The 15,140-nt window shown below is 36.6% G+C and overlaps 1 protein-coding gene across 4 annotated transcripts in view; it reads left to right on the top strand.

Moving 5' to 3' along the window:
* Positions 1-536: 536 nt before the first annotated feature.
* The window catches only part of Wdr49 (WD repeat domain 49), a 164,896-nt gene continuing 150,292 nt past the window's right edge, over positions 537-15,140 (top strand). For 3 of the 4 annotated variants that reach the window (XM_076932537.1, XM_076932536.1, XM_034501024.2), the window contains exons 1-2: positions 537-673; positions 964-1,196. In XM_076932537.1, coding sequence (XP_076788652.1) covers positions 1,008-1,196 — 189 coding nt within the window. In that variant the 5' untranslated portion in view covers positions 537-673; positions 964-1,007. Of the gene's footprint in view, positions 674-945; positions 1,197-15,140 lie in introns of all 4 variants that reach the window. The other variant, XM_076932535.1, reaches the window with a different exon arrangement.

Below are 15,140 nucleotides of genomic sequence, written 5' to 3'. Positions count from 1 at the left end.
AGTTACTGCTCCCCACTTCTCCTTTTTATATTTATTAACTGAACTGGGGATGGTACAGATAAATGTATCAGTGTAGTAAAACTATTATTATAAGGTAATGATTTTTTTTGCTTTTCCTTAGAGTTTTAATGAGTTGAAACCTTTTCTAAGTTATCCTTACAATATGCATATGTAGCTTATGACAAAGAAAATATAAAGAACAGAGTTTTCTTAAATAAAATAAATTAAATAAAAGTAAGATGTGTTGTGAGTGGAAAGTATAAAATTCTTGAATGTCTGTCTCTTTCCTTTGGCTAATCATATAGGCAAGTTTCATAGAAAATATATTTGTCAAGGTTGTTTTTAAATAATAGGGAATATGCCTTAATAGAAAATCAGTAGAGTGCACTATTTTTCTAAAACATAACAGAAATTACACTAAACATTCAAACCTTCAGTTTAGTCATTGGCTGGGCGCGGGGTAGGAGAGTCAGCTGGCTTGATATTGGTTGCTGGGAAACACACAAAAGCCCCAGGACAGAGAAAACAAACAACTCCATATTGTTGGGAGAGTGGCCTTTGGATGCAAGAACTTCACTGAGCAAGAGGGACTTTTTGGAGCTGTGCACCTGTGTCGTGTCGTTGAATACCCCCAGATGGAGAACTGCAGCTGAAAAGGAGGAAAGCAGTAAAGGTCAGTCAAAAGAGATTAGAAAACGATGCTTTCTAATGCAATTAATTACATGTGACTGCAAGGGGTTTCCTTGTCATTATGAAGTGGGGAAAGCCTGACACATTTCTTATCAGTCTAGGGGAAAGAGAGGATGAAGAGTTGAGTCAGAGGTTTTGAAAACAAACTATAGTTTCAAGTAAGTGAAGTAGTAAAGGCTTTCATTTTTCCTACCTTGGTTATGGTTTTACCTCCTAATATATGGTTGGAACTTTCATTTTAAATTGTATTCTTAGCTGTACTCTATCTCAAAGGCACCAAAGCAGCAACAAGAGAAACAAACACAGAGAGATGAAAGATGCTGAAGAGAGGTGAAGTTATTAGGAGCTATCCCAATTCTGTACTTGGATTGAACATGGGGACCCAGTCAGAGCCAACATGCCTTGAGAAAGCAGAAGGTCTTACTACAAGCGAAGATTATGGTACAGACCTCCTTGTAAACAAGCTCAGTGTGGAGGATTTTGTGAAGATACAACAGGTCTTTGAGGTAAGTGCTAAGCTTACTGACCAGAGGATTTGGGCTGTTCACAAAGGACAGTAGCAAGAAATACATACTTTTGTTGAAATATACCAGTATATCATGTCTGAGATAGTTCAGTTAACAAAGTATCAGCCACATAAGTAGGAAGACCTGAGTTTGATCCCTAGCACCCATAAGAAAATTCCAGTCCTGAGGAAGTAGAGATAAGGAGATCTCTGGGGCTCACTGGTAATCCCATCTGTATAATCAGCGAGTCAGCCAGTTCCAGTGAGAGCCTCTGTCTCAAAAATAGACAGTGCATATCCCCTGAAGAATGATCTATGGCTTCCACATACTTGTAAGTATATATATTTATCTACACACACACACACACACACACACACACACACACACACACAGTTCAATAAATATTTTTTATTAGCCATAGCAGGGACTTGAAATAGTTAGGCTCAAGGTTAACATCAAATGCTTAGTAGCATTCTCCTTCAATTCATTTCTCTAGAACAAACACTATCAATTAATTTGAAGCTGTTATATAAAATTATACCACTATCAAAAAGTACAATTTATTATTGCACTTTTTTTTAAAGAAATTAATACATTTTGTCAGAAAGTAAAACTTACACTTATGAATGAAACAAGCCAGATGACTAAATTAATCCCCAGGTAAATAACTAACCTTGCACTTGATACAAAAGTAGAACTAGGAAAATGCAAATATATGAGCCCAGTTTGTGAAAATTTGTTTCTGCCTCCCTCTGAATGACATATCCCTTTTCAGAGATGATGTGGGCACTGTGGTGTCCTATAATCCTACAGGGGACTCATCTCTCATGCCTCTTATTCTCTCCTGGACTAATGCAAGTCAAAGCAAAATTTGAGGTTTTTGTTTAAATTCCACATAGAATATAAACCACATGAAAATCACAACGGATCAATGGCCCCTCCTTACCTTATATAATTAATTTGTAATTCTGCTACTATATAAAATATATAACATTCTTCAAAGTAAAATTTAAGTTTCAAACGCATGCAGGAGAACACCATTCAGTGCCATGAAATTTAAACAGACAGACATTTCTATTTTTCTGCTTCATTATACTTGCTAAGATGTGATCTCAGGGCTCCATGAGCTTTTCCAGGGAGTGCTTGGAGTACCTGTATTAATTGAAAGCAGACATATAATGTTTTGGAGTTTAATCTTAAAATTAGTAAAACATGAAACCTAGCAATTATATAGAACTGTAATTGGCACACGTTTTAATCTTTAGTTACCACAAATCAAAAATAGATGTGGTACCTGGAGAGATGGCTCTTCAGTTAACAGTGCTTTGCAAAGCTGTCCCAGAGGACCTGAGTTCAGGTGTGTGTTAGGTGCATCAAACTCTAGAAGGATTGATGCCTCTAATATCTATAGGCAGAGAGAGAGAGAGAGAGAGAGAGAGAGAGAGAGAGAGAGAGAGAGAGAGAGAGAGAGAGAGATAGAGAGGAGAGGAGAGCAAATTAAAACTAACTTAACAAAGGCATTTATTGTTAAAAATATACTTGACACATTCTTGTATAACAATTCACAGTCTACATATATGAGTTTCAATCATTTTTGTGTAACAAAATCTATCATACTTAGTAACACCAAGCACACTGCATTTCACTTTTTTTAATCTTTCTATATTTGCTATTCATCTAACCCCATTTGTCTGAAAGATTTCCAGTGGGTCTCATGTCCCTAGATAAATGTGGCATGTTTTGAAAGTTGCTGCAAGCACATTGACAATTTGAGGACAATCAAGAAAATAGAATAGCATATTATGACAACTTTGTCTCCAGAATAAACAGAAATGTGGCAGTTTTGTTCTGGTGCTGAGAATACAAACAATTTGAATAATGGGGGAGGGTTTTATACCAGAGTTAAAGTGTTATAAAGTAGATATGTCAACGAAATTGCTACTGAATGTTAGGGAACCATTTGAAACACAGGATAGTCTTGAGTGAATCAAAACCAAACTGCCACATCCAATGGAAGTTTGAGTGCTTTTTTGTGTAATGGTAAATCTTCAAAGACTGACCGCTTATTTTTAAATTGCAAAATAAAAAACAAAAACCAAAAAAAAAAAAAAAAAAAAAAAAGCCAGAAGTGCAGAGACTGGAAAACAGGATATAATGAAATTCCAAGTTTTCACAAATATCTGGAATCTATGATCATTTTCCTTTCAAAATGGACAGATTCAGGTGTACTTTCAAAGAAAAAGACAAGAAGTCCGTGCATCCTTCACATACTCAGCACACAGGCTTAGTGTCAGGAGAAGATAAGGGGAAATATAGAGAGGGTGACACATGAGATGGCTTTGATGGAATCCATCCCATCTGCCACAGCAGTGGATCCATGTACTACAGAGGGAGATGCTCCCAGTCATTCCTTTAGCACAGCACTTTAAAGGCTGGAGTGAAGTCCATTCACAGGAGAAACACCAGGCTCTGGAACCAGATTCGTTTATCTTGTGTTATGTTTTGCTTGTGTAAAGACTGCCTATTTGAAACTGAAGAAACTGAAGGCATTAATCAAGATCCAGCTCCTTAAAAATAGGCAATGGATAAATAAAAAAGCAGAGATTGGGGGTAATACTCAGAGGAGACCATGTGTCTAGTATCTTCAAGAACTTTGGCTAAGTCACCTGTACTATGGAAAAAAATGAATCACATTAAAAACCAGCCTCCATTCGTAATGGTAGTGGTGAGACTTACATAAGAGCTTTTGAAGAGGGCTAGAGAGTGAGGTCCCAGTCTTACAAAAGCAAAACAAAACAAGCAAACAAACAAACACAAAACTAAAACAAACAAACAAACAAACAAACAAACAAACACAAATCCAAGTCAACAAAACATTTTAACAAGTAAAGGCACTTGCCTGTAGAATCATAGAGACCTAAATTTGATCCCTGAAACTCATGAAAAGTGGACAGAGAGAACCAATTCCACAAAGCTGTCCTCTGAACTCCCCATGTGTATTGTGGTATATGCCACCTGCATGTACACCCATAGATAGATAAATAAATAGATAAATAAATGAATAAAATAATAAATAATACTTTAAAATAAAACAAAAGAAAAATATAACAATTTGATTTTTTTATTAGTAGTGAGGGTTTGGGGAGACTCATAGCTATAAGGACATGAGTGTGATCCCCAGTACCTACATGAAAATGAGTACGGTGGCAGTGAAGATCACCTGTAATTCTAGTGCTGGGAGCTGGAGGCAGAGCTCCATGGCCAGTGAGTCTAGCTGAATATGTAAGCTTCTGGTTCAGATAGAGTCCTTGTATTAAAAAGTAAGGTGAAAGCAGTTGAGGAAGACATTGAATGTTAATCTTTGGTCTCCACATGCATGTGCACACAGGTGCATGAACACCTGAAAAGTATAACACACACAAGCAGAGAGAGAGAGGGAGAGAGAGAGAGAGAGAGAGAGAGAGAGAGAGAGAGAGAGAGAGAGAGAGAGAGAATAAGAGAAATGGATGAAGGGGGAAGGAGGGAGGAAAGAGGGGAGGGAGAGAGAGGGGGAGAGAGAAATTGTTAAGGTCTATGAATGGACATTAAATATTTTACATTAATCTATAAGTAAAATGTTCTATACCATAATATTTTTTAGTTGTAGTAATAACATTTAGAAACAAAGCGAGACATGATCCCCATTATACCATAGTATTGACGAGATATAACTATTACTATGTTTGAGACCTGCAAGTCAGTCTGGCTGAGCAGCTTTGTCACTTACAATGTATACAAACTGGTGTCCCTGTGTCTCAGTTTTCTTTATTGATAACATGGAGATTTTTTTTTAATAACTCGGTGGGGTATAAGTACTTAGAGCAGTGCTTGCCTCACAGAAAAAGTTCTAGATGAATATTATGTGTTAAACATTTGATCAGCAGAGGTTGAACCACATAGCATTTCAAGTTGTAGAGATTCTACCTCTTGTTATCTAAAGGGGATTTAGCTTCCAAATGACACTCACCATTATTTTCTTGTATTCTTTTCATTTGTGGTAGGAAATGAGAGCTGTACAATTGAATCTTCATAGAGAGTACAAAGGCATCATTTTCTCTTATTTCACATTCTATTTGCAGACAAAGGGTTTTAATTGATGCCTTGATCCTCTTTGGAACAAAGAAGTGGACAGGGTAAAAGGACTAAAGGGGAACATATAGTTTCATTTTCTTTCTAGTGATGGTGTCAGACAGCTACACATAAGCCAGAAGAGAGTGGAGCTATGATTATTCATAGAACAGAAAAGTGCTTTCTAACTTTTTTGCAGAGCTTGAAATTTTTAGAGAAATGGCACACTCTCTGGATGCTTATATTATTTTGATGTCATCCATATTTTACATTCTCTTTGGAAATTCAAAAGCCAGAAATTGTATGACAGAGAGTGGATATGACTGCTGGTTTTATAGAAATGAGGAGAGGTAGAGATTATGGTCCAAGGGGAATGAGATTTTTTTGAAAAGCCCAGCAGAGGCTCTATGTATGTTGAGATTCTGAGACCTGGCACTTCTTTTCCTTACAGTCTCTATAGTATACCTCAGAGTGACAGAAAGTTCTGTCTCTGCTTATGGATGCTCGCTTTTCTATTTGATTTGGAGCTACGTTTCCTTCAGCATACCTGACTCTCTGGGTTGAGTTCTGAATTGCTTCTGTTAGTAGCCATGTTTGCTTTAGTGCCTGGATCATTCATTCTGGTCCAGGCTTGCCCATACCTGCTGTTGTCTGACATTTGACCATGCCCCACACCATCTTTAGTTTTTCTTCTTTTTCTTTGCACATGGGTATATGTGTGTGTATTTTCATGTTCAAGTGTATGAAGGTGCACATATGTGGACAGGTATGCATGTATGTATATGTGTGTATATAGAGGCCAAGGCATAACCTTGGCTGTTATTCCTTGGTCAATATCATTTTTAAAAATTTTAAACATTGATTCTTTATGAATTTCACATCACACACCCCAATCGCACCCATTTCCCCATCCCTCCGTATCTGCCCTCTGACATTGTGACCTCTTCGCAAAGATAACAAAACAACAACAACAGAAAAACAACTCAAAACCAAACCAAGCCAAGCCAAACCAAACCATAAAAAAAAATCTTGAAGTAGAAGCTGTGGTGTGTCATGGTGTGTCATACAATATACTCGTGTATCCAAAGAGGTTTACTTGCAAATATTGATTATAACAAGCTGCTGATCTGGTTTGTTGCCCTTGGCTTCTGCCATATGTTCAATGCTGGGGCTCCTCTTGGTTATTTGGTGGTTGTCTTGTGTCATGAAGACACTGCAGCTTTGGATCTGCAGGACTGCTTCCTTTACCAGCTACAACAGTTCCTAGATTAGGTAGTTGTAGTTGGTTAACTTGTTTCTTGCTAGTCTCCCTTGTGCTAGGCTGCCTTGCCTGTGAGTCTCAGGGATCCACCAGCCCCAGGCAACTTTCTTTTGAGATGGTGCTGTACAGAACTAGGTTCAAATAGGACGGGAGTCTTCACTCAGAAAACAAGCACATTAAGTTAAGGTTATTCAGGCTCTGTCTGTGCTCTTCTAATGTGGAATCGTGGAATCAATGCATAATCAGCAAATAAACAACTCCTACGATGAAATCACTGGAGAGAAAGGCTCAAAGGATAAAAAGATAAGAAAAAACCCATTACACTTTTTATTAGCTTTTCTTTTCTAAAGGCATCTCAATGGAGACTTGTGAGAAAGTAGGCAGGCAAAGCTTAATCTGTAACTCTCTTATGTAGTACAAAGTTCATTCAGCAGCCACAATCAATTGTCACCTGCTGAACAAAACCAGCAGGCCAGAGCCTTCCTCCCCCAGCTCCCTCTGTGAAATCAAATGCTTATTTTTCATGGAAGCAGAAAATCAGCACAGCTCTGCAGTTACCTTCCTCAGCACCAAGGTTCTAACATCCGAAGAGATACTCCTACAGCTGGCACAATTGAAATTGGCAGAGGAAATTCTTTAGTGGTTTCATCTGCCTTGTTAGGATGAATGAACAATATAAGAAAATAGTGTCATCATCCAAAAAGTCATGGAAGTCAAGAGGGGCATGGATCTGAATGACAATGTGTCTTCTGGCAGGCACTGCCTTTGTGCACAGCTTGGCAAGGAGCTCTAACACACAGGGTATCAGAGACAGACGGGGAAGAGTCTACCATAGGGGAGGGGAGAAAGTGTGTGTCTGGTGAACAAATGTTTTAACCTTGTGGTCTGGTCAGGCTGGAGCAGAGGTAGCAGCCATGGAGAAGGCTGTTATTTAGGAGGGAATAAGTCAATGCTGCCCCTTGCTTTTTTTTTTTTTTGTTGTTGTTGTTGTTGTGTAACTCAGCACTAAGGGGCAGCAACAGGAACAAACTTTATCGTAATTATAAAACAATAATTAAGAAAATAGATAAAAAGAAAGCTAACCCATATAATTTTGATGTTACACTTGTCATGTGTTCCCAAAGATAACATGCCCAGAGTGATATATGAAACTGTTGATTCTGAAATTGTTAGAAACAGAAGCCTGTGAATAGTCCCTTGTCAATTCCCAAAGCTCTACCTCACACTTGCTCAGAAACAAATCCTAAAGTTTTCTTTCCCTTCATTCATTCTATCAGAAAGACTTACTCTATGACTCCATTAACAGAACAAAGGACCTTCAATGGCTTTAGAGATGTGCCTCTAATAATGGTGATATTTCACACAGTGATATTCTCTGCTGAAGCCTTCTTGGGCTGCTTTTTTTTCTTTTTTTTTGATTTGTCCATTTTCCATGTGTGCAGGCAGTTCTCTAATTAGGTTGACTATATTCTACACTGTTATCCTTGTTTTCCAACACTATTTGTATTGACTAGTTGGTACAAGTTAGATATGGCTGTATACACTGAATAAAATGAAAACCATGGGGACTTAAAGCATCAGTTCCATATAAATACTGATTATGTTTTAAGTGCTCAGTACCCATGTGTAGTTAGTGGCTACCATATTGAACTGCAGAGAAAATTGTCACCACCATGAAAAGTCCTGTGAGGTAGTATTGATTGGGTCCCTTCTTCCTCATGTTCTCCAGTTTCCTTGATTCACCTTACTTTTTTGAACATTTATGTATCTAAATACATACTTGTGCTTCTTCAAAATCCCCAAGAATACAATGAATCACCTATGTCCTATTATTTCAGGGCCTCAGAGATACAGAAAATATTTTTCTACACTCAGGTGTAAGGAATATTTTTTCCGTATTCCTTACCTCAGGCAGGAAAAGAATAGGCATTTTCTTCAAGATTTCTGTTTAGATCTGTACTCTATTTTAACAGGATTATTTTGTTTTCTGTTATATAATTTTTGAGTTATTTATATATTCTGGATATTAGTCCTCTATTGGATATAGAGTTGGTTAAATCTTTTTCCATTCTAGAGGTGGTTGCTTTTCCTACTGATGGTGTATTTTGCCTTACAGGAGCTTTTCAGTTTCATCAAATCCCATTTATTATTTTTTATTTTATTGACTACACTACCAGTTTTTTATTCAGAATTTTGCTCCTGTGTCAATGTGTTCAAAGCTATTCTCTGCTTTCTATCAGGTTCACTGTATCAGGTTTTATGTTAAGGTCTTTGATCCACTTACACTTTTTTTGTGCAGGGTGTAACACACACGTGTGTGTGTGTGTGTGTGTGTGTGTGTGTGTGTGTGTGTGTGTGTGTATGTGTATGTGTATGTGTATGTGTCTGTGTGTGTCCTTGTGTCTGTGTGTGTGCCTGCTAGTGTTGGAGGCTGGGATATTGGGATGGATTGGAGGAAAGAAGGTTTAGGAGAAGATCTTTATGCTTCATTCGTGATGGGGATCAGAGAGGAAAAGGAGTAGCAGGTTTTCTGTTTCAGAGCTGGCAATGAAACTTGGGGAACTGTATCTAGAGGAGTAGAAGGAGAGGTGTGGCTCTACCATCAGCCTATGTGTTGCACTGGCAGGAGAGGCGCTTGGTTTTTAGTCGAAAGTGCCTGCTGGGACTGGGGTTTGGACCAAACCTATTGGTGAGATTAGCAATTGCTGAAAGAGATTAGAAAGGGAAGATCTGTGACATCCACAGAAGATGATGATGGGGCCAGCGCAGGACAGGGAAGGCTCTCATAGGTGGTCTGCTGCAGAGCTTGAGATGAGACTGGAGGGCTGGGTCTGGGGAAAAAGAGATAGCTCTTTTTCATTTTTATCACAGATACCCTGATTAGGGAAAATTCTATTACTTGTTATAAAGATGACTCAGAGTCAAGCAATCGTTGGGAGAGGCTAATGTGAAAGGATCTCAACAAGGATGGAAAAACCACGGGTGATGATAAGATTAAACATTTGGAGAATTGGGAAGAGTATCCAAAAATGGACTGCAGGGGAATTGTTAAAAGTGCTGAAAGCAAAAATCTGTAAAGTAAAAAATTACTAAAGGAAACTAAGAAGTAGGAGAATGTTATGTAAATAAAACGAGGAGCATAACAATCTACAAAAAAAGTATAAGGCTAGATGAGGTAGCATATACAGGCAGTGTCAGTGTTGCTATGATGAGATGGGAAGCAGAGATAAGAATTCCTGGAAGCTCCAAGCCAGTTCTCCTGGAGTACACAGCAGTAAGCAGGAGACCCTGCCTCAAACAAAGTAGAAAGTGAGGACTACTTATTGAAAGTTATCCATTGATCTTCACATACATGCTGTGTTATATACATGCTTGCACTCACATATAAAAGCATTCATGGATATATCCTACATACAAACACAAAAGCAAAACAAGCAAAAATTTTATCAACCCTGAAAATATACATGCAATAAACATTACACAGACCAAGCAGATTACATTTAGGGTTAGGGCTGTGTGTGTGTGTGTGTGTGTGTGACCGTGCACGCGCACATGCGCGCGCGCCTGTATTAACTTAAAAAGAGACCTTAAAGTTAAACAAAACTAGGAGACCTATTTGTGAGGGACTAAAAGGAGGAAAGAAAGATGAGAAATGATGTAATTATATTATATTCTTAAAAATAAAAGAAAAATTAAAAAACTGGACCCTCAATACCATTTCCCTTACCTTCGCCAATGCCATTCACTGCATTACTCTCATTAACTATGCTTAATTCTGCTAATTGTTCTTAATTCTCAGCATTTTTTAGGAATTTCTACCCACATATGCCTATGTACATATCACATGTAGTTTTATTTTATGTATAATAAATATGCTTTAAGGTAGAGCATCACATAAATAATTGCAAATCAAGTAAAAAGACACCCCCAAGTCATTTTAAGAAGGTGCTTTAAAGATTTGTCAGGAAGAAGTCTTATTTTCAGTCACCAAATACCCAAAGATGAAAGTGATGAGTTATATTCACTTGTAATCAAACTCAAGAAAATAGGTGCAATTGTTCAGATTGCTAATTGGCAAAAGTTTTGGAAGAAATTATCTATCTATCTATCTATCTATCTATCTATCTATCTATCTATCTGTCATATATCTCTCTATCTCTGTCATCTATTTCATGCACAATTTTAGAACCAATGAATATCTATTTATTTAAGATATCATAAATAAATTGTATATATACAAAGAAAGAGCATACACGTCAGGATGTTAGTATACATCTGTTTACAAACTAGATTATATAACAAACTTAATCAATAGATGCATAGATAAGTAAATTATACTGTACTCAAGTAACATAGCTATTAAAACGATTGAGGCAGATTTATACATTTGTTAATACTAATCACTGAAAGCCTAGAAATTGATGATTTACACATAATTATAATTTAAATTTAAAAAATGTATATACTAATATGTATAAAGGTCTCAACTATAGAAAAATAGAACTGTAGTGAAACAAGTAGAACAAATGTTTTGGACAGTTTGTGATATAGGAAAATGTGGGCAACTTACCTATATCATGATTCAATGAAACGATGAATGGTACTAAAATGTCAATGTATCATAGTTACTCCAGATTCTTTGATTCCATTCCCAAATGCATTTGTAACACTGCTGAATTTAAACTGTTATGAACACAGAAGCAGTGCCTTCTGTAGGTACTTTGTTCTTCTACTAGTCTTCATCAGCTTCTTTCCCCTGATTTTTAGCATTAAGCCAAAGACCACAGGGAATAACATTCCTGCCTAAATTTAAAAGATGAGAAAGAGAAATTCCAAGTAAAACATTTACTATCGTTTATGTGAGTTTTTGGCAGAGCCAGACCATTGTTCTATGTGATCTGATAACCATCTCTTAAATCTTCCTTTATTATACCATTCTTCAAATTTATTTCTAATTTTTCATATATATAATGTGTTGTTATTGAAAATGCTTAGATTGATGACTTTACAAGGTGAAGACTAGTGAAAGTAAACATACAGGTACTTTGTGATTTCTTACTGTATTTAAAAGAAAACAAGAGGGGGATTTGCCAGTCATCTTTTGTCACTGGGATAGAATATCCGAGAATATGATGCAAAGAAGGAAGAATTTATTTTTGCTCTCAGTTTCAGATATATCAACCTATGTTAACATGGTCTGTGTTTCTGGACGTGTGGTGAAGTAGGGCATCATGGTAGAAGTTCAAGGATAGGAAAGTTAACAATTTACTGATTGCCAGGAAGCAAAGCCTATTAAAGGTGGGGGTATATCTTCCCAGGCATGCCACAGTGATCTTCTTTTTTCAACTAGGTCCCATCTCTTAGTTTTCATTAACTCCTTGTAATGCATGAAAGTACACGATCATCACTTGATTAATCTCCAAATGAAGATGGAGCTCCCATGACCCAGCCACTTTCTCAAAGCTCATCAAATGGCAAAGAATCTCCTTAACATATGAGCCTTCAGGGAACACTTCAGACTTAAACAAGAAAGTACTTTCTTATACTAGTGAGAAGTATTCCAGAAGCCTTCTTACATAAGAAACATCCAAGGTGCCATCTGAAGTTAGGCTATCATTCAGTCAGGTAGGATGGGGGTTAAGTAAGTTATTTAAAAAAAAAACACAAAGCATGACTTTACCAAGGGAGTATGAGACATTGGTTAATTGATTTAAATGTACATTGCTATGTATCCCAGGTTAGCCTTGAAATCCTTATATGGCCTAAGTTGGACTCAAAATCCTGGCCCTCTTGTCTTCATTTCCCACATGCTGATAGTTCAGAGGTGACACCATATCTGGCTAGTATGAGGCATTTTAATATCTACTTTCAAGAGTCTGAGAATTCATCTACAAAGGCAAATGTAATAAAAGATGAGACTGGACCACAGGCCACAGCCGTATCAGGAAGGACTTAAGGATCCGTATTAAAGGAACTGAGGTTTATTGTGAGGGGTATGAGAATGTTTTAATTATGAAAAGCACATGACAAGATTGGTAATTCAAAACAATTTTAAGTCTGTGTATATTTAGAATGTCATGGAAATAAGAGTGTTATTGAAAGAAGGTAGAAAGTAAGAAGAAAGACAATTAGAAAGCTGGTCCAGTGAATATGCTACTGCAGAAGCAATGGAAGACAATAAAATGACACTCATAACTGTGATGCACAGAACTTGTTGACTGATTGGTCATGCTGATTAAACTAGAATTAGAGACCAGTGAAGGACAGATCAACTGTCCTCTCTGAAATATTTCTTTAAAATTTATCAAACACATAGAAAACATTAGAATAGGTAGGCAAGCTCAGTGTAATAGTCTTTCATTTAAACTCCAGAATTAATATTTTGACAATGTAGTTTTCACTTTATATGTATTTTACGTACATCAATTACTTAAAAGTAACTTCCAGGCACCATAAGTTAGCCTTAATTAGCTCAACATTCATCTTCTAAAAACATACAAATTCTTCTACAAAACCATATGCCACTTTGCATCGAGAAAGTTTAACCTCATAAATTGCAACAAGAATGACGTTAAAATATCCCTACTTCTCAATATTGTTTAATTTATACATTATTTTTTAAAAAATAAATAAAACAGATGCAAATCTAGCATCATGCATTTAGTTTATTCACTCTATCTCTGTTTCATTTCATCTTCAGGATTTCTTTCTTTACCTCTTTTGAAAAGGATATTTCAAAAAACTTTTGTCAGTAGGGTGTTTTAAACTAAAATTGGACTTGACAATTGCTTCGTCACTGTTAAATTCAGGCCTTCTAATGTTTGACAATGACACTGCAGAGGATATATTCTGCCTACCTCTTGTCTGACATAATGAGTAATACCATTAAAAATGGCTAATTTTAGTTGTTAACTTGATAAACACCTGGAAGATTAGCATCCTTTAGGGATATCTGGGATGGCATTTCAAGAAACATGCTGATCATAAAGACTCCAAATTTAATGAATGACTCAATATCCTGATGGAGTTATAATGTAGTGGCATATATGATGATGATAATATGTACATGGTGGGGCTTAATTGGGAAAGTAAATCACTGGGTGTGTGTCCTTAGGGTTATACTTTGCCCTGATTCCCCCTTTTCATAATCTTTTTTCTGCCTTCTTCATAGCCTGAGGTAATACACCTCTTTGCCACACAGTTCCACTGTCAACCAGTTCTACACAGTTTGAACCTTCAGACACCACAAGCCCAAACAAATCACTGCTCTTTTAAAATAGTTCCGTCATGTTTTAGGGCATAGCTATGCCAAATATACATGTCAATCTGAACTACAATTGGGTATGCCATAAACTGGATCTGTGATCAAAGGGGGGCCACTTGAGTTATCCTCTACAAAGGTCCCTGTTAGGTAATGTTTTCCTAACATATTAGGAGTGTTTTGCAACAAAAATTTTCTCATTAGTTTAATTATTGCTTATTTATTAATGATCTTTGGAAGACCGAGTGATTAGAACATGATGTTTTACGTGTTTCTAATCAATCCTTATTTATTCTCAGGATAGTATTTGTCTATAAAACTGCATTATCTCCTTGTTCATTCTCTTTTATTTGAGTAGCACCACAGGTTCATGGATTCATATTTCATATTAATACCTTACTAGCTATAATTATTATTATTCTTTAATATTTTTCTAAGACAAGGTTTCTTTTTGTTCTTGGGTATCTTGGAATTTGTTCTTTTGACCAGAATGGCCTTAAAATCAGAGATCCACCTGCCTCTGCCTCTCAAGTGCTGGGATTAAAGAAGTGAACTACAACCACTCAGCATTACTCTTTTGATGTTTAACTTGCCTCAAACTCAGCAGTAAGTCTCTTATGAGTCAGGTGTCCTTTTAATATTTCCCATCAACCATTTATCACAGTTTTATTTATATTTTTTTCAGAACAGGATGCCATTATTATTCAAGATTGAATCCCATTTATAGGAGAATAATATTTAAACAATTATAATCTGAGAAACAGTGTCCTTACTGCTAGTTCTGATGACATTGTTTTTGTGCCTTTTTATTTGTCAGAAATAGAATTTATCTATACTTATCCACATCAGTATCTACACATCATTGACCAACAAATTTTTTTAAAATAATGAATTTATAGTAACATCTCTAGTTAAATTTTATCCCCACTGAGTTAATTATGAAGTCACAAATTAAGTGCATGGATTTCTAGAACCATGACTTTGCTTTTTACAATAGGCTAATTCCATCTGAATTGGTGAGCCCATGAATCACTGCAATCATACGGTAAATGAAAATTGAAACCAAGTAAACCCACTGAAGCAGGGGGAAGCTATGAATTTGAGTCAGCAGACGGGTCTCTCCTGTCCTGTTGCTCACTCTCTCGTGACTGTTCTTGGACAGATGGAAATTGCAAGAGATGTTACAAATGAATGCATCTGTTCTGAAATAATTCTTCTTATCTTCTGTTTCAAAGTTGCTCACAGGTTTTGACAGTGAACCCTGATGCATATTCATAACCAGAATGGTTTGTAACCAAGGGAAATTGAGGCATGC

Source organism: Arvicanthis niloticus, chromosome 4, assembly GCF_011762505.2.
Source record: "Arvicanthis niloticus isolate mArvNil1 chromosome 4, mArvNil1.pat.X, whole genome shotgun sequence".
Classification (NCBI taxonomy): Eukaryota; Metazoa; Chordata; class Mammalia; order Rodentia; family Muridae; genus Arvicanthis; species Arvicanthis niloticus.
This window is presented reverse-complemented; position numbering and strand designations above follow the sequence as displayed.